The 27,731-nt window shown below is 37.7% G+C and overlaps 1 protein-coding gene across 1 annotated transcript in view; it reads right to left on the bottom strand.

The window, feature by feature from the left end:
- The window catches only part of mov10l1 (Mov10 like RNA helicase 1), a 60,638-nt gene that overhangs the window by 15,969 nt on the left and 16,938 nt on the right, over nt 1–27,731 (bottom strand). Inside the window, exons 5-20 of the mRNA XM_039665782.2 lie at nt 25,031–25,218; nt 22,203–22,343; nt 20,074–20,304; nt 17,853–18,050; nt 14,144–14,258; nt 12,176–12,353; nt 11,658–11,728; nt 10,388–10,479; nt 10,251–10,309; nt 6,110–6,198; nt 5,899–5,980; nt 4,282–4,463; nt 2,229–2,375; nt 1,933–2,054; nt 622–721; nt 367–513 (exon numbers count right to left, since the gene is read on the bottom strand). Coding sequence (XP_039521716.2) covers nt 367–513; nt 622–721; nt 1,933–2,054; nt 2,229–2,375; nt 4,282–4,463; nt 5,899–5,980; nt 6,110–6,198; nt 10,251–10,309; nt 10,388–10,479; nt 11,658–11,728; nt 12,176–12,353; nt 14,144–14,258; nt 17,853–18,050; nt 20,074–20,304; nt 22,203–22,343; nt 25,031–25,218 — 2,142 coding nt within the window. The remainder of the gene's footprint in view (nt 1–366; nt 514–621; nt 722–1,932; nt 2,055–2,228; nt 2,376–4,281; nt 4,464–5,898; nt 5,981–6,109; nt 6,199–10,250; nt 10,310–10,387; nt 10,480–11,657; nt 11,729–12,175; nt 12,354–14,143; nt 14,259–17,852; nt 18,051–20,073; nt 20,305–22,202; nt 22,344–25,030; nt 25,219–27,731) is intronic.

Below are 27,731 nucleotides of genomic sequence, written 5' to 3'. Positions count from 1 at the left end.
CATCAGTGTGTGCTCACCTAACAAATGGTCAAAAATTCCCATAAACACACTCCTAAACCTTGTGGAAAGCCTTCCCAGAAGAGTTGAAGCTGTTATGGCTGCAAAGGGTGGGACAACTCCATATCAAACCCTTCAGATTAAGAGCGGGATTTCATTAAAGTTCATGTGCATGTAAAGGCAGACGTCCCAAAACATTTGGCAATATAGTGTATGTTTCAAACATTTGAATTTCTGTAGGTCAAATTATTTTGTGTAGTAACTGACAGCACGTCACACATCCTGTCAATAAAGTTGAACCTGCATTTAACTCAGAATATTGCTTTACATCACACAAACAAACAGTAATCATGTGTGATATCTCCTGACCAGCAGGGGATTGTAGCCTCTCTCGCTGCAGCTGTAGAGCGGATTTTCCATCAGCCTCTCGAGAAGAGAAACCCCCAGTCCAAACACAGCAGCAAGTCTCGACTTCACCACTGGCCCCAGTTGCTTTGGATCACCAGCAAGCACAATCTATGAAACAAAGATGAGTAAAAGTCAGAGGATTTAGGCTAATAAACAACTGAATAATAAAGATCAATATAGTTCCAAAGGGTCAACACAAACATCGTCAAGTCTTACCTGCCCACTCGCCTCAGACAGCAAACTCAGAGGGATCAGAGTCTCGGGTTCAGTGGCCTGACCAGCCTCATCCACAAACACATGGGTAAAATGTCCAACCCTAAAAAAGCACACGTACACAAATGCAACATCATTAACATCAATCCTCACTGGTTCTTTGCATGGCATGTGACAAGATGCCATTGTGCAAGAACTAATGATGTTTGGCCATATTAATTTGAGAGTGAATAACCCTTATATTTCACTCCGTATACAAACTATTCATCGGTCATATGGATTACTTTTACGTTATCTTTGTCGTTTTCGGAGGATGAAAATGTTGGACCCCATTAGATTTGTTTACATTAGGGCATTTCAATATTTTGTTTTTCTGCAATATTTATTGCGATATGAAAACAATTTCACTGGATGACTTGAAAAGTTGATTGGGGGAATTTTGTTGGGGAGTGAATCTGCATAGAAAATAATGAAGAAATTGCCTAGATAAATACAATATAATAAAGATACAAATGAAATAAACGGCGCTTTATGTTTTTCATGTAAATTTAAGTGTATTTAGGTACAGACATTATGCAGGGTTACTTTACATTTGATGGTCTTAACTGAATAAATTAAGTATAATTAATCTACAAAACATTTTAATCTGAGCTACAAAAGCGATCCTCATCAAAAATGTTGTGTTTTGATTAACATGAATGACTTTAAGACCAAATGCACAGATCCAATATAATGATACATATTTCTGTTTTCCTTTCTAAATTGTTGATGTTCACGCAAGCCATAAGCGACTGTTTAACAGAATACTCGTCGAGACGGGCATTTTAACATCATGTTTGTGTCCGTTCAAGCTTCTTGTGCCCGAATGGTTTAAAACCACTTGTGATGTTTATCCTGGCCGGATCCTGCTGTGTGACTGTAGCGGACGTGCACACCATGATATCCATGCTAAAATGATAAATCACGCAGCCATAGTTAACATGCAACAATTTACATCAATCCGAATGAATCCAATCTGATTTTGGATTCTGAAAGTTCTGTTTATGTAAACCCCATATAAATTTTGCAGTCCGATTAAGATTTTGTTTAAAAGCGATGAAGATTTGTAATGCACATGTGCCATATTCACACGTCGGTCGCCACATTCACAGCCGAAGTGAATGATGACAGCATTCTCATTTGTGAACCAAACCATGTAAGAGTGGTTTAAGTGTCAAAAAGCACAATGCACAATCATTTCTGAAGTATATTTAAGAACAGAGCCATGCAGTGCACAGGTTATGCAATAAAGGTCCTTAAATGTCAGTGTCTTACCGTAGACCAATTTGGTAGAACATTCCAGCACTGGAACAAGTGCAGACAACAATTCGATGAAAACTGGCATGTCGGATATCTTCTCCAGCTCTTGCGTACTGACGCAACTCCTCTGGCATAGACTGTAGAGCACAAAATATCATCACAATAATGTAAAAGCTTCACTAACCCAAGTCTGTAAAGGCCAGAAGGTCCTGGAATAAAAGTGATTTATTTAGTCCAAGAGTCAGAATCAGTGTAGAATAGCCAAGATGGGAGAGAACAGCAAGAGAAAGGCATCTAAACAACAGACGCACCTCTTCTTGCCTGCAGGTGGCGTTAACACGAGCCAAGCTGGCCGTGCTCAGGTGTCCGCTCTGGTGCAGGCGCATGCAGACGAGGTCCGCGGCGCTGTTGGACGGGGTGCACACAAGCACACGGCTGCAAGGGATGCGGTGATGCACCTGCACGCACACACACACTGACTTCAAGACTAATTCAGGATAAACTGTCAACAAAATACTAGTGCTGTCAGATAAATGTGTTAACAGCGTTAACACAAACCCATTTAAACGGCATTCATTTCCTAAATGAACAATCCTTTTGGCCTAGCAAACTTTGCAGTTTTTTTTCCCCACATGCTGTTGCAACAACTAGTAATATTAGAAAAACTACAACACCACAACAGGCACGCCACACATGCTTGTTTGGGCTTGAGCCGGCCAAATAGTAGTTAGGTTTTGTGTGGATGGTGAGCGCGAGACGCCGAAACGGATGCCAATAAGATTCTCAATGGAAAGTTTACTTTTAAAAAGTTGCCAAATGTTTCCATTGAATTCACGTCAAACGTGTTAATGCACCAAATAAAATCATTAGCACATATCACACCAGTATATACCAATATCGTTTTCAATAAAAAAAAAAATGTGCACAATGCAGGCCAATCCACTTTTCCATGTTGATAGGAGCATTAAAAAAAAGTAATGGGACTAAAAGAAATCAAGGGGCATTTAGAATAGAGTAATGAGTAATAGAGTAGAATAAAGTGCGATTAATCGCGAGTTAACTATGACATTAATGCGATTAAATATTTTAATTGCTTGACGGCACCACAAAATGTACGTTTCATACTACAAACAGTGCTGAGAGATTAGAAATTCAGTGATTAATTATTTACATCCAACCCAACCAATTGCAAAGCTTGCCCTTTTATTAAGAGTTCACTATTGCAGGATGTTTGTTGTTGTGATGTTTTGTCTTTTGACAACTTGCACGGATTGCATTGCAATTAACTACTCGTCCACATAATGATTATGGACATTATTGTGGTTTGATGTGAGAAAACAAAACATGTAATCTTGGCCGACATGTTCAAATAAAGCAGCAAGTTATGACTTGCGTTAGTAAACTGTGGCTTTTAAAAAACTGTTCTGACTCAATTTTCATTTTGAAGTGAACTATTGCTTTAAAATAAAGCTGTCATCATTTACTCATCCCTCAAGTTGTTTCAAACCTGTATGAATTTTTGTAGAAATTTGTCTAGATACCGATTTCTAAATATCGTAAATGACAGAATTTTAATTTTGAAGTGAACTATTCCTTTAATGTTATAATAAAGAGAAATATACTTGTTTAGTAAAAAAATTTTGCAAACTAGTGATTTACATGAATGCGTATTTGCTGAATGCCGACAGTATATGAGAAAGTATTAAAGTGTTTGCCTTTCTATTACCAATTATTGGAAGCCAATGGGCTATATGCACGCATAAGTTCCGCATTTGACGCAAGGATGCTCGTCCATTTCCGGTTGTGGAGATTAAAGCGGAGGAAAACCGAGGAAAACGGGATTATGGCAGAGTCTTCAAAATTTACTGTCCTCCCGACTTTGAAACGAAACGTACATTCGTTTAGATGTAATTTTATATATAGTTATGTTTATTTAATATAATTTTAAAAAGAAGCATAAACACAACGAGGGGTGTCTGTTTTATCTGTTTTTGTGAGTATTGTTTCTTTATTATAACCATGGAGTATAAAATTCAATATAAATTCTCTGTATTGCATTGGACTCTATGATCGGCGGAAGTTATTGAGCATCCTTAATCCTTCACCGGAAATACCGCCGTGCATAGAGCCCATTCTGTTTAATATTCTAATAATTTAACACCCCCTTGGGCATCTGGTCGTCCATGTACTTTCAAAATAAAAGTCCTGCTTCAGCAAAAAATGCCAAATAGTGGTGCCAAAACACCACTAGAGCACACTTAAACATTATGCAATCCTTAAACATTTGTTAATAGCATTTGTTTTGAAAGAATCTGCTCTGCCTCGCACATTTCCAGCCACATGCACACACTCTGTAGTAACTACCTGCAGAATAGCTTCTATGAGTGTAATGGTTTTGCCTGTGCCAGGAGGCCCAAATAAGATGTAGGGCGTGGGTCGACATTCTCCACTCAGAATCCGTTTAATGGCCTCTTTCTGGGCAGAATTCAGCTGAACGTTGAAGAACTGGCCAGGGTTTGGGATGCGTTTTGCAGACAATGTCAAATCTGAAATAACACAGATTTGTCTGAAAACACAGAATGACAAATTCCAAAGCAAATATGGATGCAAGCAGCCACAATAGAAACAAGATTGACTAGTATGCTAAGCTAACATAGCACAGGGCACTTCAGAAAGGTGAGCGCTGAGTGGCACTGTCTTCAAACTTGTCAGGCACCTCCAGGACATGCTGACTATGACGTATCAGTACGGCCAGGTACCGAATTCAGTACTTTTTAGGTACCAACCGAATTGCCTTGGTACTACCGAGTATCGAAATATGTCCAAATTTCGGTACCCAAGTGGTTAATCTCGTCAACGTCAGTCAAACAATAAGCATGCAGCATTATTAGGCTACTTTTGCCAGTGCTTTGCAGCAAGCTTCATGTGTGTGCAGCGCGGGGCATAAATCCCGCCCCCCAGTAGCCTATATTTAATTTAATTCACATTTAATTGTATAGCATTTTTCACAATAAATATCATTTCAAAGCTGCTTTGCAGAAAATGCATGTTTCTAAAGTATAATTTAGAGTGATCTGTTATCAGAGGTGACAGTAATGCATTTCAATTCATTTTCTTTCAGTTTCATTGTTAAACAATGCATTAAGATAAGGCAGAAACAATGAGCTCACTGAAGTAAAGAATACATGTTGTTAAATGATTAGGAAACAGACAACTTTAGCATTGGTGCTTTTTTACTTACTCAAAATATGAGTGTGAAAAAGTCAACAAACTGAAAAAAAAAAAAAAATTAGGTAATATTATATTGTTAAAACTGGTTACATAAAATTGGTATAGAAAAAGGTATCGTTCAGGAAAGGGTATCTAAGTCAAGGTATCGTATCGAACATTTTGTTACGATACCTAGCCCTACGTATCAGCACTATATCTGGTGAAGATCAAAGTGTACAAAAATAAATTAATTAAATAAAATTAAAATGATATATATGATTTACAACACAAAGTGGAGGTAAGGAACAGTAATTTGTAGATAGTTAGCTAGCTACTGTACAGAACTTAAAGATCTCCATTTTTTCGTTTTCTTTCTTGCTACATTAAAGATGAAATAGTTAAACTTCTGTTTTCGTGCAGTGAGGGAAAAACACTGAGTTTAGGGCAGTCGGTTCGTAGCTCTGCTTCAACTGTGCGATTTAGGGTGCTTTTGAATCGCACTAGAGTTCGTTTTCCCCCTTGGTGCGGTTCATTTAGGTAGGTGTGAAGGCAGCAATCGCACTCGGATGCGCACCAAAAGTGGACCGAGACCTCCTCGCTTTCAAACGACCTCTGGAGCGGTTTGTTTGTGGTGAGAACGTGATCCGACCTCCAACAGACCCAACTGCCAAATAACTGCGCATTTTTGGACTAGCTGCCGTAGTAAAGCACTTGGTCCCTGAAAGTGGTGCACAGTTAAAAGTGATGAAAATAAATTATTTTCTGAGATACCTGTTTTAGTTTGTGTGGCCACAGACACCATCTCCGCTGTCAGTGACGATGAGCCATTGATTGTTTGGGTTGAGCCATTCTCCTGATGACATAATCAGAGCATGGTAATCATTTAAAAATAATAAATTAGTAATCGCAAATTATCATTTATTACTGACTCCAAGTGTTTAGGTCTTGTCATCATAACTAAGATGAATAAATGAACTTTGACCTCTTCTGGGAGATGCTCTTCCTCTTCCTGTGGACCCCACTCTCCATTCCACAGGGGCGGCTGCTGTGTGAGGATACTGGGAAACAAAACTCAACCAAGACAAAGCAACACCAAAAGTAAACTATTGTTTCTCCATACAAAACAACTCAAATATTCATCCACTTTATATTTTTAAATGGTAGAAATAAACAGTAAGACCCGGATTCATCCAGAACAAAACCACCATGATTTTTTAAAACCCGTTAACGTGCAGGTCGGTGACCCTTTTTCTGTGTTGATTAAAACGCTGTATTATTAATTCTTGAAAAAAATGCATATTAATATGTGATGAACAGTATGCTTTGTCAAAGAGGCACACGCAGTCTTGTGTAAACAAGCCCAACACGCATGAGCAACGTATGGCGGAACGAGTGAAGGAGACTTGCTGAATAAAAACACTCTCTCTGACAGCAGGTGGCGCTGATGGAACCATATTAATATACAGTAGAACAACAGATATTAAAATAGAAATGCAGCGGTTATCCCGGTAACCCCGTAAACTAAAGCAACTGCTGCTTTCTGTGTGTACCGGACTCGTTTCTAAATGTACCGAACTTGAATTTCGAACCGTGACCCCAAAAGTTATCGGGTATTTGTGCAGGTATCTTCAAATTCAATTTAATGCTTTTTAACGTGTATGAATTTTCCATCCGGACCGTTTATTAGTTTGGACCAATAACAGACAGAGCAGCGTATAGCCTTTCTTATGTATATCTATGGAGCAGTGTCCCGAACCACAGACAGTAAAATAAAGCCCCGAACTTGCCAGTCACAGGCCGATCTCAATCACGCGACACTGTTACTAGGAGATCCAGGAAAATACTTTGAATTCGCCTCAGAATTAAAGAGCCCCTATCATGGATTTTTGAAAATGTTCTGTTCATATAGTGAATGACTGTTCATGTAGTGTGGAACCAGTGTTGGGTAAGTTACTCTAAAAAAGTAATTAATTACTAGTTACTAATTACTTCTTCAACAATGTAATTAGATTACTGTACGAATTACTCTCTCTAAAAAGTATTTAATTACTTTTAATTACTAATTACTTTCAAAATCCCATTTCAATCTCAACCAGCTGAATAATACAAGAATAGACGTGAATCTGTTTTAATTCTTTCAAATAAATACTATAAAATTGCATGAATTATCATTAAACTGACCAAGGTGGAGAAGGTTACATTATAAAAACATACTTTTTAACACCAGACAGTACATTTTGATGTTAAACCCACTATTGTTTTATGTCTGACCTCATGACATTTCACACTTTTTTCATACATATTTTACAATAATTACGTACGAATTCACATACGAATTTGTACGAGTGCGGTCGTAATATTTAGACACCTCATAAAATGCATACGAATCGCTGTGAGATCGGATTGATCTATACACATTTACCTCAATTACATCAGAAGTAACTGTAATTAAATTACAGATAAATGAAGAGTAATCCCTTACTTTACATTTTCAATGGAAAAGTAATTCAATTACAGTAACTAATTACTTAGTAATTAGTTACACCCAACACTGTGTGGAACACAGTGGTGGTGGAAGTACTGAATCTCAGTACTTAAGTAAAAGTACAAATAACCAGATAAATATTTACTTTAGTAAAAGTAGAAGTAACACAATGACAACCATACTTAAGTAAAAAGTACCTGATTTTAAATGTACTTTAGCATTAAAAGTAAAAGCATAAAAGCATTAAAAGTACTTGCATAATAATTGATTCTCTTAATGACTATTTTCTAATGATTAATAAAACATTTAATTCTAACTCATTCAACCTAATACTCCTATAATGATGTTCAAAAATGATGGAAAAAAAATAGTTTTCACCATTTCTGAAACAAGCTTGCAATTAGGCAGTAAAGGCCATGCTTATCCTTACTGTATGTTAATAACTATGTTTGGTAGTAAACACGATTAATTTATGGTGTAATTCTGAACCTCTTGGCTTGCCATAATCCTAACCAAACGTATTACACACGGTGTGTTTCCTATGCATGTAAAAACAAATTTTCGCGTATAAATTGCACGATAAACATACTGCGTGCGAGACCAACCAAACGTTTGGTGCGAGGCAACCAAACGTCACTGGTGAGACAAACGTGCAACGAACGGACGGTCAGATTACTTTTTGGCAGGGGAAAAACTGATCAGAAAATGTAATGAAAATGTAACAGAAGTTGTAGAAATGTAGTGGAGTAGAAAGTATAATAATTGCTGCAAAATGTAACGAAGTAAAAGTAAAAAGTATGCACTGTTTATTCTACTTAACTAAAGTAAAGATACGTGAAAAATGTATTTAAGTAAAGTAACAAAGTATTTGTACTTCGTTACATTCCACCACTGGTGGAATATAGCTCTAAGGGAATGAAAACATCCTGCAAAGATTTATATCTGAAAGTGCACCGTATATAAAGTTATTGTCTTTCAAAAGTGAGAGTCGACTCTGAGTCTATGAAATGAATTGTTTTTGAAACGAGTCATCAGCTGTTTCGTAGTGACATAGATACGAAACATTGGCATATTGACCGCGCCCAGTTACTGCGCACGCAGACGGGAGTGTAAACTTGGAGTCTATAGAACATATTCAAATACTTCACCCGAATAGCATCATGTCGAGAAGATGGTGTGTTCTACATTGCAAAGATAGTTCAGCCACTTGTTTCCATTTACCAGGGACGAGCATGTGAAGAATCTGTGGTTAGAGTTCATATTTGCAACGATACCACAACAGTATAGCCCAAACCTTGTGTTCTTATCATTTTAATGACGAATCATTCAAAAACATAAATGAATTCAAATGTGGATTTACAAGCCGGTTGTTCCCGAAGGAGGGCTCAGTATCCAGTGTATATGGATCAGGTTCGTCCTCCTCCGAATCACAATCTTTGGTGTTATGTTTTCTGTAGCATGCACAATATAGTTATATTGTGTTGTGCGTGTTGTGTACACTCCGCACAGCTTCTAAGTGGGGTAAAGTTAGTTTTGTTTTTGATATTCCCCAGACATTCACTGAAAAAAAATGGCAATTACCTCCTAAACGACTCCAAATATGACTTCGCTCTATATAATAAGCACTGCCCTTCAAAAGCCGCCGCAATGCGAGTTTTGCCGGGAAAGCTCGCTCCTGTACGGAGATGCGAGTAAGGGACCGTGTGGAAAGTGCACTTTTTCTAACACATTTGTTCATACACTGTATACAACACTTGACAAGCTATAATCCATTAATGGTGATGGCGTTCTGTTTCCGACAATCTCTGCCTACGGTTACCAATAACAACTGACTGGGTTATTTGACCAATCGCCGCAGATTCGTGTCACTCAAAGGAGGTGTTTGGGAAAATAAATCGTTGAACAAATCGTTAGGGAGTCGTTGAGCAAATCAGGTAATAATTGCATATTATAAGACAAATAAAATGTTTTTTATCCTTGCATGCACGTTAAACTGTTTTTGGGAACTCCCAAAACAAAAATTGGCACATTTCAAATGCTATGATAGAAGCTCTTTAATAACATCATCACTACGAGATCCAGTGAGAAACATTCCGATTCGGCGCATAGTTCTGTTATATACCATAGATGTAAGATATCAAACAGTGCTGACGTGGAAACCAGGAGAAAAACGTATAGAAAGCTTTCAGTCCACAAATCAGCAACATTCACCATGGATTAAGGCTAATGTAGTAACTTAACTCTAACCATAAATATGATCATGTGACAGAAATAGTCAAATGCGTACAAGTAGCCTACACATCTTTTTCCAGCACTTTAAAACTAACATCATCTATCACTTTAAATATAATATCATATTTAAATGTTTTATTTTTTTATGTGATGACCAACACATTCTTCAAAGATTGTCCTAAAACGAAAAATTAAGATGTTGGAAAACTCTTATTTAAACACTTTTTTTTTTTTAAAAAGTATGTGAGCGTCTTATAATTTGCCAAATGGTGAAAAAAAAACATTTGCAACAGAGAGCTATTCCTCCAAGCAATATGATATCACAAATATATATATATATATATATATATATATATATATATATATATATATATTTATATATGATATGGCACAATGTGGTTCTTACTGTTGTCGCCAAAATGTTTGACCTGCTCCAAAGCACAATGGCACCTCCTCGTGGTCACCCTGGAGAAAACAGGAAATTGGTGTGAGACTCTTTACATGAGATGTCAGCACTGTGAAGGTGGAGCGAGCCGGCAGCACCTGTTGAAGGTGAACACCACGTCCAGAGGTTCTCCGAGGTAACTGTGCTGGAAATCAGCATTCACACGTAAACTCACGTCATCTTCTGAGATCTGGGAGTGCCAACACAGACAAATGTCAAATGACCAAAAGAACAACACATTCTATATGGATGTGACATATAACATTGTTATATTGCAAAACTAGTGTTTGTAGAATGACACAAGCCACAGAATAAGTGCATGACTCAAGTTGTTTGAAGTTAGGGTTACGCTCAAAAGCATAACAGATTAATAAATGAGATGAACAGTCATTCGTTGCAGACCTACAAGGAAAGAATAATCTGAACATTAAAGGATTAGTTCACTTTTGAAAAAACTTTTGCTGATAATTTACTCACCCCCATGTCATCCAAGATGTCCATGTCTTTCTTTCCTCAGTCGAAAAGAAATTTGATGAAAACATTCCGGGATTTTTCTCCTTATAATGGACTTCCATGGGAACCAGGTCCAACCGATGTCCAAACGACAGTTAATAACAGTTTCAGATGCAGCTTCAAATGTCTTTAAACGACATCAGACGATGAATAAGGGTCTTATCATGCGAAATGATCGGTTATTTCAAAACTTATTCCAAAAATGTAACTTTTCTAAGGACAAATGCTAGCCTTTCTCCATTCTGTGAGGCGAGTTTGCAACGTCACGTATTACGTTCAAAAGGTCACGGGCGACGTAGCCAGAAATACAGAATCAGAGTGTTTACAAGTTGAACGCATAGGTTGAACGTGCAATCTAACTCAAACGCCGTTTACAAAAAAGGAATTAAAAGGTAAAACAACGATGTCGGACGATTTTGATTCTGTACTTCCGGCTACGTCGCCCGTGACCTTTTGAACGTAATTACGTATTACGTGACGTTACAAACGCGCCTCACAATATATTACAAGGCTAGCATTTGTCCTTAGAAAAGTTACATTTTTGGAATAAGTTTTGAAATAACCGATCGTTTCGCATAATAAGACCCTTATTCATCGTCTGGTGTCGTTTAAAGACATTTGAAGCTGCATCTGAAACTGTTATTAACTGTCTTTTGGACCTTGAACCATCCGGTTCCCATTAAAGTACATTATAAGGAGAAAAATCCTGGAATGTTTTCATCAAAAACCTTAATTTCTTTTCGACTGAGGAAAGAAAGACATGGACATCTTGGATGACATGGGGGTGAGTAAATTATCAGCAAAAGTTTTTTTAAAAGTGAACTAATCCTTTAAGAATAGAAATCGTCAAGATACCTCTGTGATGTAAGACATATACTCAAGAACAATTCCTCCACTACAGGGTTTCTTCAGAACCACTTTATCACCTAGAGGATTAAACAAATTTAGTCTTCTGTACACCAAACAAAACAATAATACATAATTAGATGCAACATTTGCTATTTTCCATTTGCATGCATCTTGTGGAACAACATTGTAGCCGGATCTACTTCTCTCGGTTTAAGTCTATGACGAGTCACGTGGGCACTGGACCGGTCTAAAATAGTCCCAAAATAAACACTTATTATAGGTGTAGCAAAGTGATTCAGGATAAGACAAAATTATTATTTTGAACACAAAATTGTATACTGCAACTTTAATATATTTTGGGTATTTTTCAGTATTTCTCTAGTCTTGGAATGCGGTGCTTGATTTATTGGGGCTATTTTATGACACTTCTTATGCTTTCCAATTCATTCTTAGCTGAATCTTTGTTCCCTAAACGTATACATGCTAACGATTAAAAGGTGCAGATTACTAGAGAACATCCTCACCAATGAAGAGGTTTGGCCGGCCCTCGGTGAGTCCTGGCACCTCCAGGTGTAAGTTTACCGCTCCCTTCCTGAGGATGGCGCCGATGAGGCTGAACTCTCGGAGCTCCCTCTCAGCCTCCAGCTCCTCCAACCACAGAAGAGCAGAGAAACGCCGCAACATAGACGACAAACTCAAGGGCTGCAAAAACAGGAGAGGAGAGGGGCTATAACAACTTCTATTAAAAAAGTGATGTGTATTACAGAAAGTAGCATTTCAAAATACATTTATCAAATGCTTAAATTTGAGGTGGGGGTGTGTTTGTCCAACCAGATGGAGGGAATACATTTAAAAGTCATTATTGCGCAATTCTATTTGGCGATTACACTTTTACTCCCAAGGCTTGCACATATCTGCCCTTGTTTTAAAGGCTCTTCATTTTGTTTTGGAGGTCTCATACAATAAGTTTCCATGCTTCCAAGGTCCATTTACATTTACATTTATTCATTTAGCTGACGCTTTTATCCAAAGTGACTTACAAAGGTCATAATATACAGGGGATGGACAATGAAACTGAAACACTGGCCAATGTTGGAGGTTTCACATCTATATGCCTGGCGGCCAATCTTCAGAGTGAAGCACGGGTGGATCAGTGATGGTTTGAGCTCCAATATCATGACAATCCTGATTGTATTTGATGGACACGACACTGCCGAGGACAACCAAACCCTTCTGGAGGATCATGAGCACCTGATGCTCATGATCATGCACCAACACACACAGCAAGACTTGTGACAAAAGGGTTTGATGAAGATGAAAGTGACGTTGAACATCTCCCATGGTCTGACAGTCACCAGATCTGAATATTATTGAGGTGTTTTGGAGGAGCGAGTCCACCAGCATCATATAGTGACCTGGACACTGTTCTGGAAGAGGAACGGCTCATAATCCCTCTGGTCACTGTGAAGGACTTCTATCTGTCAATTGGTGCTGTATTTGGATGCAAAATGAGGCCCTCACCATTCTAACAAATTATTGTGTAGTAAAACCAGGTGTTTCAGTTTCATTGTCCAACCGCTGTACATCGCAGCATCAGCTCTTTTCTCACAAAAACAATCTAATAATTTGTAATTAAGGTTTATTGAATGCTAAAACGGCTTTCAAATATAATCTTAAGTGGGTATTATTACCCATTTTACTATCAGTAATCAGTTAAAAGTTCTGTTTGGAGACATCATCAGTATCGATTTTAACGTATCGGTATTGTACTGAAAATAAACTAAGTACTATCGCCCATCCCTAAACAGAACATAACACAGAAAACGGTGACAGTTACGATGAGTCATTTTTGAAGCATAAAAAAATATTGCCAAGACTTTAAATGGATAGGTACTATTACTATTACAACATCTTTATGGCAGTATATATGGCATTTTTTCCCCACAATATTTTTCAAGTATTGTATCGAAGTTAGAAATTCCAATAACACTATTCCACAAACTCGAGCACACGTGACGCTCGTCTGCCGTCTGAACTTGCATGAACGTCCTCTCCAGAGCTGCTCAGAGAGTCACTTCCCCAGTATCACCGTTTCATTTGAGAAAACTCATGTCAGATACACAAACTAAAAGCTCTTAACAACTACCAAGTAAAATAAAAGTACAGTTTAACTGAACAGTAGAATGTAGAATTAGTGATTTTGAAAATTCAATTAAATCATTAAAATGGAATACAGAAATCACGTAATAAAAAAAAGGATTTCATAGAGCACTCAATTTTATTTTTGAAAAACTTAATATATTGTTCAATTATATGAGTTTCATAAATTCACCTAACTAGACATGCTTTTGGATAACAGAAATGCAACCATTAAAACCGAACCCAGAACAAATTAAACTGAAAACACAGAATTTGTTGATTTTATTGAGCCCTATGAGCAGTGACTAAGATGAACGATGATGCGAGAGAGACGGCACTGAAGTCGACGTTACCTCTGCCAGTGCCGGCTGGACAACCAGCACGTCTCTTTGGGCTTCAACACAGTCTCTGAGAGCCTGCGGCACGGCGTACTGCCCCAAGAAGTTTGGAAGATGCCGCCTTGTAAGCCTGTCAAAAGAGACAAAATGCTCAAAAAAGCAAGAAAAAAATAAAATAAATTGCGTACATATTTAGTGTACATTTTCACCATTCACACAATTATGCACAGTATATAATGGAAGCTCATTTTCGCCACAGAGTAAAACTTTTTAACCCTTGTGCATCAATTAAAAAAAGTTACACATAGGTAAAAAGAGGACAAAAATGTCCATGTAAAAAAACTGTCATAAAAATGTGACGCTTTGAAGCAGAGACTTAAGTTTGGTATCATTTTAAAGAAGATCCTTTGCAGATTATTGCTGAAGTAAAAAAATAATAATAAGTAAATCAAAAAAAAAGTTATATAGGTATAAGTTTATGAAAATTATTTATAAAATAATATTTTATATAAAATATATATTTTTAAAATCAGGTTGAACTCAAAACTACAATAAAATCAAAGCCATATATCTAAATAGGTTGTGTTCCAAATTTGAGGATGATATCTCAAAAAATGAGCTTTCGGTAACAGTTTGTTTGGGCGTAGTAACATATTTTCCCCATTGGGTCCCAGCAAAACCCCACTGGAGCTCACAGTGATTGGATCTGAATTTGCAGGTTTTCTCTCTCAGTCTGACAAACACACACATGCGCACACACACACATATTTTTTTATAACACACATACTAACCACACTCTGACATCCATACCAACACACCGACACAAATATCGTTGCATAATTTATCCAGTTGGCTCTACAATATGCTGAACCAGAAAACAGGAAACAGGATTTTGATGCAATGTGCAAAAAAAGCCAGAACAGTCGCACAGCTTGATCAAACAGTATCATGTTATTTTATGTTTAAGATAGATGTAGATAAATAAATACATAAATATTTAGACATTTTTTTACATTGATCTTACCTAAATGGTTATGTAATTTTTTTGTTTATTTTTGTTTTTTGTTTTTGTTTTAAGAGTTTATGTATGGAAGCTTGATTTCAATCTTTGAATTAAATTGAAAAAAGTAGCACAAATAAATACAATAGAATAAAGACACAAATTAAGAGACATTTTGGGGTAGTTTTTTGGGTATGTCAGAAATACTACAGAAACTGAATAAAGTAATCCAATGTAAAATAACACTGGATAGTCTTTTTAGTCCAGACTGAATTAAATACAAAGGCTTTTAATTCTGATTGCTTACAATTAATACTATATTCTGTTGTTATGACAACAGAATTAATGACTGACACAAATGGCTGCGTTCACTTTAAGAACTAGTGCGCGAATCCATTACTGTTTCATTAACTTTGTCACACGCGTTTAATGCTAATTTAAGACATTACCGACTGTCTTTACGAGGTTACTCACCAAGACCAGAGTTTTGACATAATGTCGCGTGTTTTAACTGTTAAAGTGATATAATCCAGGGACAAAACTTTTGTTTCTGGCGAGCTGTTTGTGAGGCAGTGAAAGACATCTCTGAGAGTGCGCGAGCATGGGATGGTTTAACATTGCTTGTAAAACACAAAAAGACGTGAAAATGATAAACGTTAGTTACGATCTTAGGTTACGATGCAATGCTGGCCCGATTGTTAAGTGAATATTACGTCATGTCCCGACTCCTGAACGCGTGTGTGTGTATCGACAGCTGCAGCACTTGGCGCTTGCCTAGTGCAGAGAGACGAGAAGATGCAGCACCGCGTCCGCGAGCCCTTTATATGGAAAAAATTGATTCGTGGCCGTTGAGAATCGATTTTGAATCGAACACATTTTAAAAAACGATTAATCGAAAAATCGATTTTTTTGCCCAGCCCTATATATGATGCGATTTCTTGTTTTCCTTTTTCTTTAGTGTGTTATGTAGCCATTTGTGCATGTGTTAGATCTGCAGAGTTACAAAGCTCAAGTCTCAAACCTAAAGAGATATTCTTTGTAAAAGTTAAGGCTCAGCCACGCCTTTCTAAAACGCTTCATTCGAACACGACCCCACAAATTTACATCAGCGTGTGGAGAGTGTGCGCAGAGTTTTATAATAACGCTCAAATGTATGTGCAAAGAAAGAAGGCGGAATCTTTATTCTCGCTGTGTTATTGTTGCCGCCATGTCATGGAGACGCTGTGTTTTTCGTTGCAAAAGCCAAACTACTTTGTTTGGCCTTCCAAAAGATGATACAATTAGTGGTGCAATTTCATCTTTGCAAGTACTTTCTGGTGCTTCTGACTCACAAACACAGCCAGCAAGTAAGTTTTCATATTTTTAAGAATTCTCTACTGACTATTCAAACATGAATTTTGAGTCAAGTTACGCTTACTTGTTTTTTCTATGATCACAAACGCAGACATGGTTTTGTGTATACACAGTGTTCTCCCCCCATTCGTGGCGCGTAAAAAGACAGTAAGGCCGTGTGTCCACCAAAGCGTTTTTCCACGTGCCTGGCGTATGTTTTCAATTGTTTTCAATGGGAGCGCCGCGTTTATTAAACGCCTTGAGTGTGACGAGGCGCTGAACGTTTTTTTCACGCTGAAGCGCCGAGCGCCCAGCGTTTTTTACTGGTCGCCGAAAGTTGAAAAATATTCAACTTTGGATAAAACGCAGCGCTCATCACTGTCACTTTTTACCCAGCCGTCCAATCACAATGGAGGAGGGGCGAGACTAATACCACACCGACTAACTGTCACAACATTCAAACTGAGCAATGAAATATATTTTAACATATTATAGCGTCTCAACGGAAAAAAACGCTGCGCTGCCAAAATGCTCTCAAGCGCCCACAACACAGCAGAGCGTCTAGCGTTTTAAGCTGGCTAAAAACACTTTGGTGGACACACGGCCTAACTCATTAGGCCACTGTTCGTCCGACTGTTACTGCACTTCATTTTATTCTAAATGGTTTTAATTTACTGTATTTTATTTTTATCATAATTTTTATTTTTCATTATTACTTATTTTTTATTCTAAACTGTTTTAATTATTCTGATTTCTTTTTTGGATTATTTTAATTTCTTCTATGTAAAGCACTTTGAATTGCCATTGTGTATGAAATGTGCTATATAAATAAACTTGCCTTGCCTTGCCTATTATAATCAGTAATTATGTCCCCAATGAAATAAAACCATACCAATCTGTTGCGTTCTGATTCAGTCGCGCAGGCAAAGTTGATGGATCAGCTTGATCATCTGCATTTTCAAGTTTAGATTCGGGCTCGAGGTGAAGGTAGTACTGACATTATTACCCATCATTGTTCTTTGGGAGCTGGTGTTCCAAATATTGTAAGGGGCGTGACATTTCCGTCACACGCGTACGGTATTCGGGCTAATCACAATGCACTGAATCGCTGGCCAATCAGAGCACAGCACGCTTTTCAGAACGAAATCGTCGTGTTTCAGAAAGGCAGGTCATAGAGGAGCAACAATAATGTACGGTGTAAAATAATGACTTTAACCTAAAACGCATTGCATTAAACCAAATACACAAAATAATGATCTTTTTAGAGCCATCATATGACCCCTTTAAAGACACTGCCAGCTTCCAATTTGAAGAGAACCTCACAGAGGAAGTTAGCTAAAAGAGGAAAGGAAACACATTTGAGCAGACAAGGATGAGATCGGCGAGCGTCACCTGATGGGAGCCGGAGGAGCCGTCACCGTGAGCACCTGGATGGGCTTCGGCTGCGCTGGCACTGCTTTTAGAGCGGTGTAGGGCATGCTGGGTTTGAGCAGACCCTCCTCTGCACAGCTCACTGACACCTCCAGACGCCTCGCGATGGTGAACGAGGAGAAGTGCAGGAGCAGCAGCTCAGCAGAGCGGCCCAGAGTCCTACAGCAAACACATCCAAAGAGCATTAAACACCTTACCATCCGTATCAACCGTCAGCCTGCACATACACCTGGGTTATTATAGTCAACTAAAACTAGAGAGTGAAGAGGTGTCATCCATCTTTTTTTACAGTCTATGTTCCTCAGCATGAGGTCAATGTAAAACTGCCAAACAAGGTCTTTAAAAATTGAACAAATTCGAAAATATACATTTTTCAAAGTTGTGTCCTCAGTTTGTCAACTCAGGATTTTTCTTTATAATTCTGAATAAATCAGGCACTGTCATGGTCATCTTTAACTCTGAGGACCCCTTTCCTATTTCCTGCTCATTGTGGATCTCACAGTAGGACACATAGTCCTGAAAGTTTTTTATATATATATTTTTACAAACAATGTTGAATTCTCTGCAGTCCCAATCGTAGGCGTAAATTCAGTTGGACCTTTGTCAACTCCGTCAGTTTTTAACACCGTCAGATGAAGGTTTCTTTTCATTCAGAAATAAATTGGATTCTTTTTCCATTTATTGTGTTAAAACAAAACTAGACTGAGGTCTATTGAAGTCAAGCATGCAAAATAAAGTATGCACACACACAAATGCGCATGAAAAACAAACCAGTTCCAGCTCACCTGACATCCCAGCTTCCTCATCATAACACTAAAATTCTCAAGAGTTACATACGTCAGTTTATTGTAGCAGAAAGTAAACTAGTGCAAACGAGAAATTGGTTTGAGACAGGCGAGAAGGTGAAACAACACTTGATGAAATGAATGTGACTAAAGCTAATGGTGGACACGAAGCTCGCTGGCCTGAGCTGGAGGAGAAACTTCACAGATGTGTGTGCTGTTGACCCTACAATTACATTTTAGCGCAGTCACTTGCGTTTCCTAAATTTGTTTAAGCTCTGCATTTATAATAAACACTGGGTCCCACTTTATATTAAGTGACTTTAAGTACTATGTACTTACATTGAAATTAATAATTTGATACAATGGATTTATTGTGTACATACGTTTTTACATTGTACTAATATCCTGAAAATACCTGCATGTAATTAATTTATCTAATTACATTTGCAATTACACTGTTGCCCCTTCCCTTACACCTTAACCCACCCATACCACACACACCTGTCCCTAACCTTACTCGTATCACACCTCAAAGCAGCAAAAGTGTTTTACAATTTAACCTGAACACAATAAGTACAATGTACTTATTTTTCAATGCAAGTACACAGTAGTTAAAGCCACTTAATATAAAGTGGACCAAATAATGTTTATAAGAACACCACCTAACCTTATTTCTGAATGTAATAATAAAATGCGACTTACACACATTTTTTTTTTCTCAACAATGTAATTTTTCCCCCATGATGCACGATGTGGTGGCCATATCAAGAATTCAATTTTATTCCAATATATCATGCAATAACAAAAGTCCCTTTCACACATACAGTCTTTCCTGGTAACAGATAATGTTTCAAATATACCAGTAAATTGGTTCCAGCAATTTACCAGTAGAAAGGGAAGTTGTAACATTACCAGTAAGTTACCGGTATATGCGCTGTGTGAATGCGGAATGAAGAATACTGGTATTTTGCACGTGCAAAGTCAGAAAGCGTTTTTGGCCAATCAGAAGCCGTTGAAAGACAAACGCCTCAAGGCCATTCATAAAATTATGACTTTTTTATCAGCACGGTTAACAAATGTCTTCAAATTGGAGTGACACCAGAAAAAAGATTACCGGTATTTTGCACGCTAAAGCGCTTCTCCTCGTCCGGCTGATGAAGAGATTTGTAAACAACTTTAGAGGTCACTTCCAATAAATGACATCACAGAGTTAACGCTACTTTGGAGCTGGTGTGTGAATGGTCCGTTACCGGTAAAAAGCCAGAACGCGGTTGCTTGTGTGAACAACACATTTTTAAATTTACCGGTAAAGTCAGCAATTTTTTGGACGGCAATTTACCGGGATTGCTGTGTGAAAGGGGATATTGAGTGAGTTAATGTGTTTAAAATCCCCTCACTTGGCCTGACAGCTGATGGTCACGGACATATTCTCTCTGGGTTCAATCGCCAGCATCTGCAGGGCTTGAGCCTCTTCTCCGTCCTCTACCTTCCCGTCTGTCTTGCTTTCACCACGCATGTCTTGAGCTTTGCCATTGCTGAGAGACACAGAACTGAAACAGAACTGCTGGCCCGAGTCCCATCCTGCAAACTCACAGCACTTCAGCCTGTGACTCTCTGAGCCTGTGTTTCTGTTTTAGAGAGAGAAGCAACAGATGCATCACGAGCAATCCCTTCCAACTCATTGGCAATTGCCAATCCTGGTTTTCCTGCGCATGGCTCATACGGGTTACTTTTATGAGATTTTTATTTAATTGTATGGAAAAAAAAACAGCTCAGAGACTGCTAAACATTTCCTTTTGTGTTCCACAACAGAAGTCATACAGGTCAGGTCATGAAGTCATAAAGCCTCAAGATGTGTGATATAACTAGGGCTGTGACTGTGGCAGTTTTTTTGCGGTGACACCGGTGGTGTGTGTGTGATAAGACGCGCGTGTTTATTTTAGCATTTCATCAGTGAAACAACACACAACATTGAAATAAATATCAGTAAATATTGGGAACCTATATAATATATTTTAAAAACCTGTTTTATATTTCCACACAAAGATGCTTCATAAAGCCTACCGCTCTGCGCTTAGAGAGGGATGTGGGACACAAGAAGGAAAGAGACCATCTCTTTTCTAATATCTTCATGTTGTTTACTTGTTGTAAATGGTCTGAAGAGTGAATTTTATCTTCCACATTGTCAAGACACTTAGGCTTTGTTTGTTTTGTGCAGCCAGAGAAAGCAAAACTAAAACCCCAAGCGTGTGTGAAATGCGCTATACAAATAAACTTGACTCGCATTACCTTAATAACAAGCACAAACTGTGTTAAATAGAATTTGATGTGCAAGCAAAAGGTATCAGGTCTAATATATTCGCCTTTTTACTGTGGTAAAGTAGAAAAAAATCCTGTAAGACAAATTAAAAGCAAAACAAAGGAAGAAACGTTTATGATCCCCAGCGAAAATGGGTGAGATGTGATTGACGATTTGGGAAAAGAAACAATGGAATATTGTTACAATATGATAATGGGGTGACCGGTTTGGAAAACATAATACAAAGCCGACAAAGCTAAATGTATGGGCTCACATGACATACCTCTCATTCGGCAAGAATCCAAATGTTTCAATGGCTGCAATTTAACTGCTAACCTATTATTTCTAATAGGGTATTTAAGTTCAACTTTTGGCGTAAATCGTTGCGTATGGACGTCTGCCAGAAGCTAGTAATTTTAGTTGATCAATTATTAAACATGGATAAATTAAATAAATTCTTACGCTAACGCATCGCTTCACTTCAGATGGCCTTTATTAACCTCAGGAGACGCGTGGAGCACTTTAATCATGAATGGATGCGCTTTAATGAACTTCCAAAGTCATACAGCCATTCACTCTCATTATAAAGCTTGGAAGAGCCGTGATTTTTCAAAATATATTTCTGCTTGTATTCGTCCGACAGAAGAATGTTATAAACACCAAGGATGGCTTCAGGTGTGAGTAAAACATGGGCTAATTTTCATTTTTGAGTGAACTATCCATTTAAGTGACTCATTAAGACAGTGAGTTGCTGCCACATGCTGGCAGTTCTAGCTTCATATTTAAAGTATCATTTAATTAGGGTAAACATGTATTTAAATCAATCTCATTGCATTATTTATTGTAATTTTATTGTATTTCTATTGTAATTATAGTATAAATACAACTAACTGTAGCTTCTGTAGTGCAAAAAATGGATTTTGATATTCAGATTTGATATCAGCCTGTAGTGTCTTGTTCTTTTAATTGAATGCATTGATTAAATGTAACAAAAGGTAAAGGAAAAATTCACCGGGAAATCGATTTACCGTGTTTTAATGGAAAAGTTAATATCTTACACTGCTGTGAACTGACCACTGCTCATCACTGACATCAACATGAAACACACTGCAAAATACTGTCTGATTCTTATGATCAACAAAAAACATCGATTGGAATATCAATATCATTTTTGGACCATAACTACCTAACGTGTGTGTGTGTGTGTGTGTGCATGTGTGAACTCACCGGATCCAGATCAGCAGCTCCTTGCAGTGTCCCAGTAGGAGAGGCCCAAAGTGTGTTTCCTGGCTGACCTGAAGCCCACCCTTATTCTCCAACAAACTGTGGATCTCAGCGTCGGGCATTTGCAGCTCCGAGGGGTTTGGACTATCAAACACACACAGATAGAAGATGTGAAGGGGAGAGAGTCATGACTGGGATCATGTGAATTAATGTTTCAACTTAGACACGATTATGTTTGGGTTGTGATTGGTTTGTTGAAAAAATAGTTGCAATTAGCAATTGAATTGTCTTGTGTGTTTCCTTCTCTTATGAAACAAAGGAACACATATTCCACTGGGTAGAATGCCAAGAATTTAATATTTTAAACAGTGATGTCCTAAGTTTTTTTTTTTAACCGAAGCCAAATTTAAAGTTTCAGTAATTACATTTAACTGGGTAACTGATCTCCTTATTTCATGTACTCAACTAAAAAAATTAGTTTTAGATCAATTAGTTTATGATTAATGATGTAATTCTCCATGTCTGTTTGGAGAAGGGTGCTCAGGTTGAACCCTTTCCAACACTTGTGCTGAATGGCCCATTAAAGATACTGATTGGTACTTGATTGGTTTCTGGACTGTCATTGGAAAAACTTACATTTTTTCCGTTCACGTTACACATAACAGTCTGCTAAAGTGTTTGTTTTCTCATATAACTGATATGATTTGATGTGGGTTCTCCGGCCGCTTCTTATTACATGCCCTTTTGTTACCAGTCATACATGTTCCTTGTATTAAACTATGCATAACAACATGTTACTCTTGGTTATAATCTTTCAAGCTATTTATGAAATTATATTTGGATTCATGAACATTCATTTAATACATTGTACACTTATTTTAACATACAACTCATCTCTTTCCATAGAATAAAAAAACATCTTGATTTGGTTTATTTACTCATTCCTCCCTCTAGTTGGTTTGGGAGTTAAACTAGTGGCTTTTCCCCCTATGTAAAGTGATGTATTTAAAGGGATCATGAATTGAGAAATCAAAGTTTCCAAAGGTCATTGGACTATAAGAATATCCTGCAAGTATATCCGTTTCAGACCTCAACATCCGTGGTAGTCCAAAAACAGCTCTTATTGAAGCCAATCTCTTGGATTTTGTCACATTATTACCTCATAGTGTGAGGAAAGACCACCTCTGCAGAAGATCAAGCCCTACTTCTACATCATTGCCTCTGTAGCCCGGCCCACTGATCTGCACTTGTCATATAGTGGTAAATCAGTCCCTCCAGGATTTCATGATTTTTTTTTGTGATTTTTGCGATCAAAATGACTGATTTTGTGGTGGTAATTTCCAAAAATTTGTGAAAAAATTTGCGATTTATATATAACATTTACCATAATAGTATTCAGTCCTGCCAGAAAAACGCAGTTTTTTTGTGATTGTTGCGGGCAAAAATTGATTGATTACGCGGCCCGTTTTCTTTAAAAATGCGATGGAATATGCTGGATATTTATGCAATTTTATGCAATGAAATTGCAGGAATTTGCAAAAATTGAGGGAACTTGCAAAAATTGCGGTTTGATGAAAAAGAGAGAAAAAAGTGATTCCTCCAACATCCTGTTCTCACTAGGCTAATGTAAGAGTCATTTCTTATTACTTCCTTTGATAAACAAGCATACTACATCATAGAAAGTGCTGGGAATATTTTATTTCTCATCTTGTTTTATTTCAGACTGTAACGAGTGTAAATAAGGTGTGGCCCCTTTAAGAGCTGCGCGCTCCCTGTTGAACTCTCTGCAGTGTTACATGTGCGCCTCGAACACCCCATGTGTGCGGGTAATTTCTGTTTGATGCTACTTCTTTTATCTTATGTTGTTTATTAAGTAACGATGTGACGGTAGAATGTGTGACAGACAGTTATACGAGTTTGATTTGTGAGATGTCAATCGCCTCCGTGAGTCTGTCTGGCGTCGCGTAATTGCGTCACTTCATAACGTTCCCATGGAAACAGGGGGAAATGGCTGCTCTTGTGTGAAGCAAACGCAACATTTTTCAACTTTCTGGTAAGATACATGTGACTTTTTTTTGCAACGAAAATGCGAGGATTATGAAATTATGCAAACCCCGCATATTTTGCACGGAAATCGGAAATTTATTTGAAAAAATGCGGCCCCCGCATAAATATGCGGACTTTGGCTGATTTTGCATTGAATTCAGCGATCGCATAATCGCGTTTTTCTGGAGGGACTGGTAAATACGAGACAGACGCAAACACAGGATTACTCCGGCAATGAAACCATAGAACCACCTTTGAGGAAAACAAGCTGTTTTGAAGTGTGAAGTTGTGGAAAAACACACTTTGCATTGCCTTCCTTGTGATCCTAACATTAAGAATTCATGGATGAATTTTATTTTTTAACGTTAGGAAGGAACTGTTTGTTTAATTCCCCTCTCGAAGTTAATTTAAGCTGACTAATGAGTTTTTGAACAATGAATGGCTTTTCTAGGGTAAATGTGACATTATATGACATTTACAGTTCACAAGCTGTGTAACCAATGCCTTTCCGCAGTTAAAACACTGATTAAGGGATTACATGTGACATGATTTCACCAAGTTGTACTATATCTTTCAACATACCTACCATACGATATACAGTACATTTCGTGTTGTAACCTAGTTAAGCAGAAGAGATGATCGATTCCACACGTGTAATGGTTGGGATGCTAAAAATGATTGACGACTGAACAAATTCTGTGAATGGATAGCAAAAGGCATGTGAAATTTGTGTCTGTTTTCTCGGGTGAATGTGACAAACGTGAAGGAGCGAGAGAAGGCGTCACCTGTGCTGAACCGGCGTCATGCAGAGAGCTCTCCAGCAGTAGAGCGACTGACTGCTCTCCAACACCACCACATTCACCACGTCACCGCGAGCAGGTCTGAAGCCTGACGGCACCATCAGAGAGTCCAGGCTGAAGAACACGCTGTCTTCCACAACGCCATTGTTGCCTTGTGTCCACGTCACAATGACCTGAGAGACAGATGGTACGAGAGTCCTGAGCAACTCCCCAACGCTCAGTACAAATGACAAAACCTCGACTTATCAACTAAACTCCTATTCCAGCTCTGGTTTCTGCATTCGTCAAGTCACCTTCGTTTTTATAGTGCTTCATATAATACATGTCGTTTCAAAACAGCATCATCATGGTAATAAACAGGAAAATAGCTGAATTAATGATGCAAACTTATTTAGAAACTTAGAAATTTATTTCTGCTGTAAAGCAATAGCGTCATTTTTCATCTCTATTCACGAAAGAGAACTGCCCAGCACAGGAAACAGTCTGCGAGTGCTGAACTGAGTTTTGTTTTGTGTCTACTTGTGCTTGAATGGTTTAAAACCACATTGAAATGCTCACACATGAATCGATAAGCAGAATAGAAATTTTAGTTTCTTAACAAGATTCTAATTCATGAGCTTAACTCTTTCCCTGCAAGCGTTTTTTTTTTAAGTTGAGAGGCAGCACTTCATCATTTTCGCAAAAAAATTGCATAGCCCTCAGAATATTTGATTGTATGAATATCTGAACATGCAGTATATCTAAAGAAAGAACAGTCCCTCTTCTTTAGAAAGCAAAAAAATAAAATCGCATTTTTATCAGACTACATCTGGATCGGGTTCAGAACGATGATCAAAACTCAGATGGAGTAGATCGGATACAGAACGATGATAGAAACTCAGATGGAGTAGATCGGGTCCATCAACACCCCCAAAGTTTCACAGTCCTATAGCTCGTCCTGGGTCAACATTTCATTCAGTATCATTAGGCAGTTTTGATATACATTCAAACCAAAAAATATTCAGACAAAAGTTATATTGTTTTACAAGTGGGTGCAGGACTCTATACTTAAAAGGACAAGTTTGGTATTTTACACTTAAAGGTTGTATCAGCGATTGTGGGTGCCTTCACTTCTGTTTATGTTTGTAGCGAGATCCCAAACAAACCAAGTTAGCTCGCCCATTTCTTAAAGCGACAAAAACACTATTTTCAAATTGACGGTCTACCTCGATGATGGCTCATTCTGTGAACTGTAAAATGTGAACTTGGCTGCTTTGGATTACAAAGTATAATGATGTATAGAAAATCTGCAGTCGAGCCATGTCATATCATCAGTGGTGGAATGTAACGAAGTACAAATACTTCGTTACTTTACTTAAGTACATTTTTCACGTATCTTTACTTTACTTAAGTAGAATAAATAGTGCATACTTTTTACTTTTACTTCGTTACAATTTGCAGCAATTATTCTACTTTCTACTCCACTACATTTCTACAACTTCTGTTACATTTTCGTTACATTTTCTGATCAGTTTTTCCCCTGCCAAAACGTAATCTGACCGTCCGTTCGTTGCACGTTGTCTCACCAGTGACGTTTGGTTGCCATAGATACATCAACTAAATGCGTCTCGCACGCAGTGTGTTTATCATGCAACTCATACGCGAAAATTTGTTTTTACGTGCATAGGAAACACACCGTGTGTAACATATGTTTGGTTTGGTTAGGATTATGGCAAGCCAAGAGGTTCAGAATTACACCATAAATGAATCGCGTTTACTGCCAATAGTTATTAACATATAGTAAGGATAAGCATGATATTTCCTAATTGCAAGCTTGTTTCAGAAATGGTGACATTTTTTTCCATCATTATTGAACATCATTATAGGAGTAGGCTATTAGGTTAAATGAGTTAGAATTAAATGTTTTATTAATCATTAGAAAATAGACATTAAGAGAATCAATTGTTATGCAAGTACTTTTACTTTTAATACTTAAAGTACATTTAAAATCACGTACTTTTTACTTTTTACTTAAGTATGGTTGCCATTGTGTTACTTCTACTTTTACTAAAGTAAATATTTATCTGGGTATTTGTACTTTTACTTAAGTACTGAGATTCAGTACTTCCTCCACCACTGCATATCATATAGCTGGTTTTACTGGTGCATCACTGGAAGCTAGGGCTGTTAATTTTAGTCATTTAGTCGACTAATCGGTCGATGGCGTCTTAGTCGACCGACATTCTCATTGATTTACTCCTTGATATTTATTCTTTTATAATCAGTTATATATTACTGTATTCTAAATATAATTATTAGCCTATGTTTTATCCCCAACTTTAAATGCTTTAATTTAGGCTATTTTGTAACTGCGCCACAGTTTAGCGCACCACGTAGAACACTCGTGAACCACACCTGTGGCTGGCTGCACAGCTGCTTTGCGCTCAGTAAAGAATATAAATAGTTTTGCTGTATTCATTGAATTAGAACGCTACTTGTTTTAGCTTTAATTGACAAAAAAATGTCCCGCAAATCTAAATCTTTTGTCTGGCTGCATTTAACAAAAAAGACGACAAGACTGTGGAGTGCAAGCTATGCGGCCTAAAGCTAACGTACCACAGCTCAACGACCAATATGGCCTATCACCTAAAAGCGGTAAACGAGTTATTACGTTTCAAAACAGCTTGCGATGTCTAATGTCTAAAAA

The sequence above is a fragment of the Pimephales promelas genome, chromosome 5, assembly GCF_988280905.1.
Source record: "Pimephales promelas chromosome 5, fPimPro1.hap1.1, whole genome shotgun sequence".
Classification (NCBI taxonomy): Eukaryota; Metazoa; Chordata; class Actinopteri; order Cypriniformes; family Leuciscidae; genus Pimephales; species Pimephales promelas.
The sequence above is the reverse complement of the archived record's forward strand: the minus strand, read 5'-3'. Positions and strand labels throughout refer to the sequence as shown.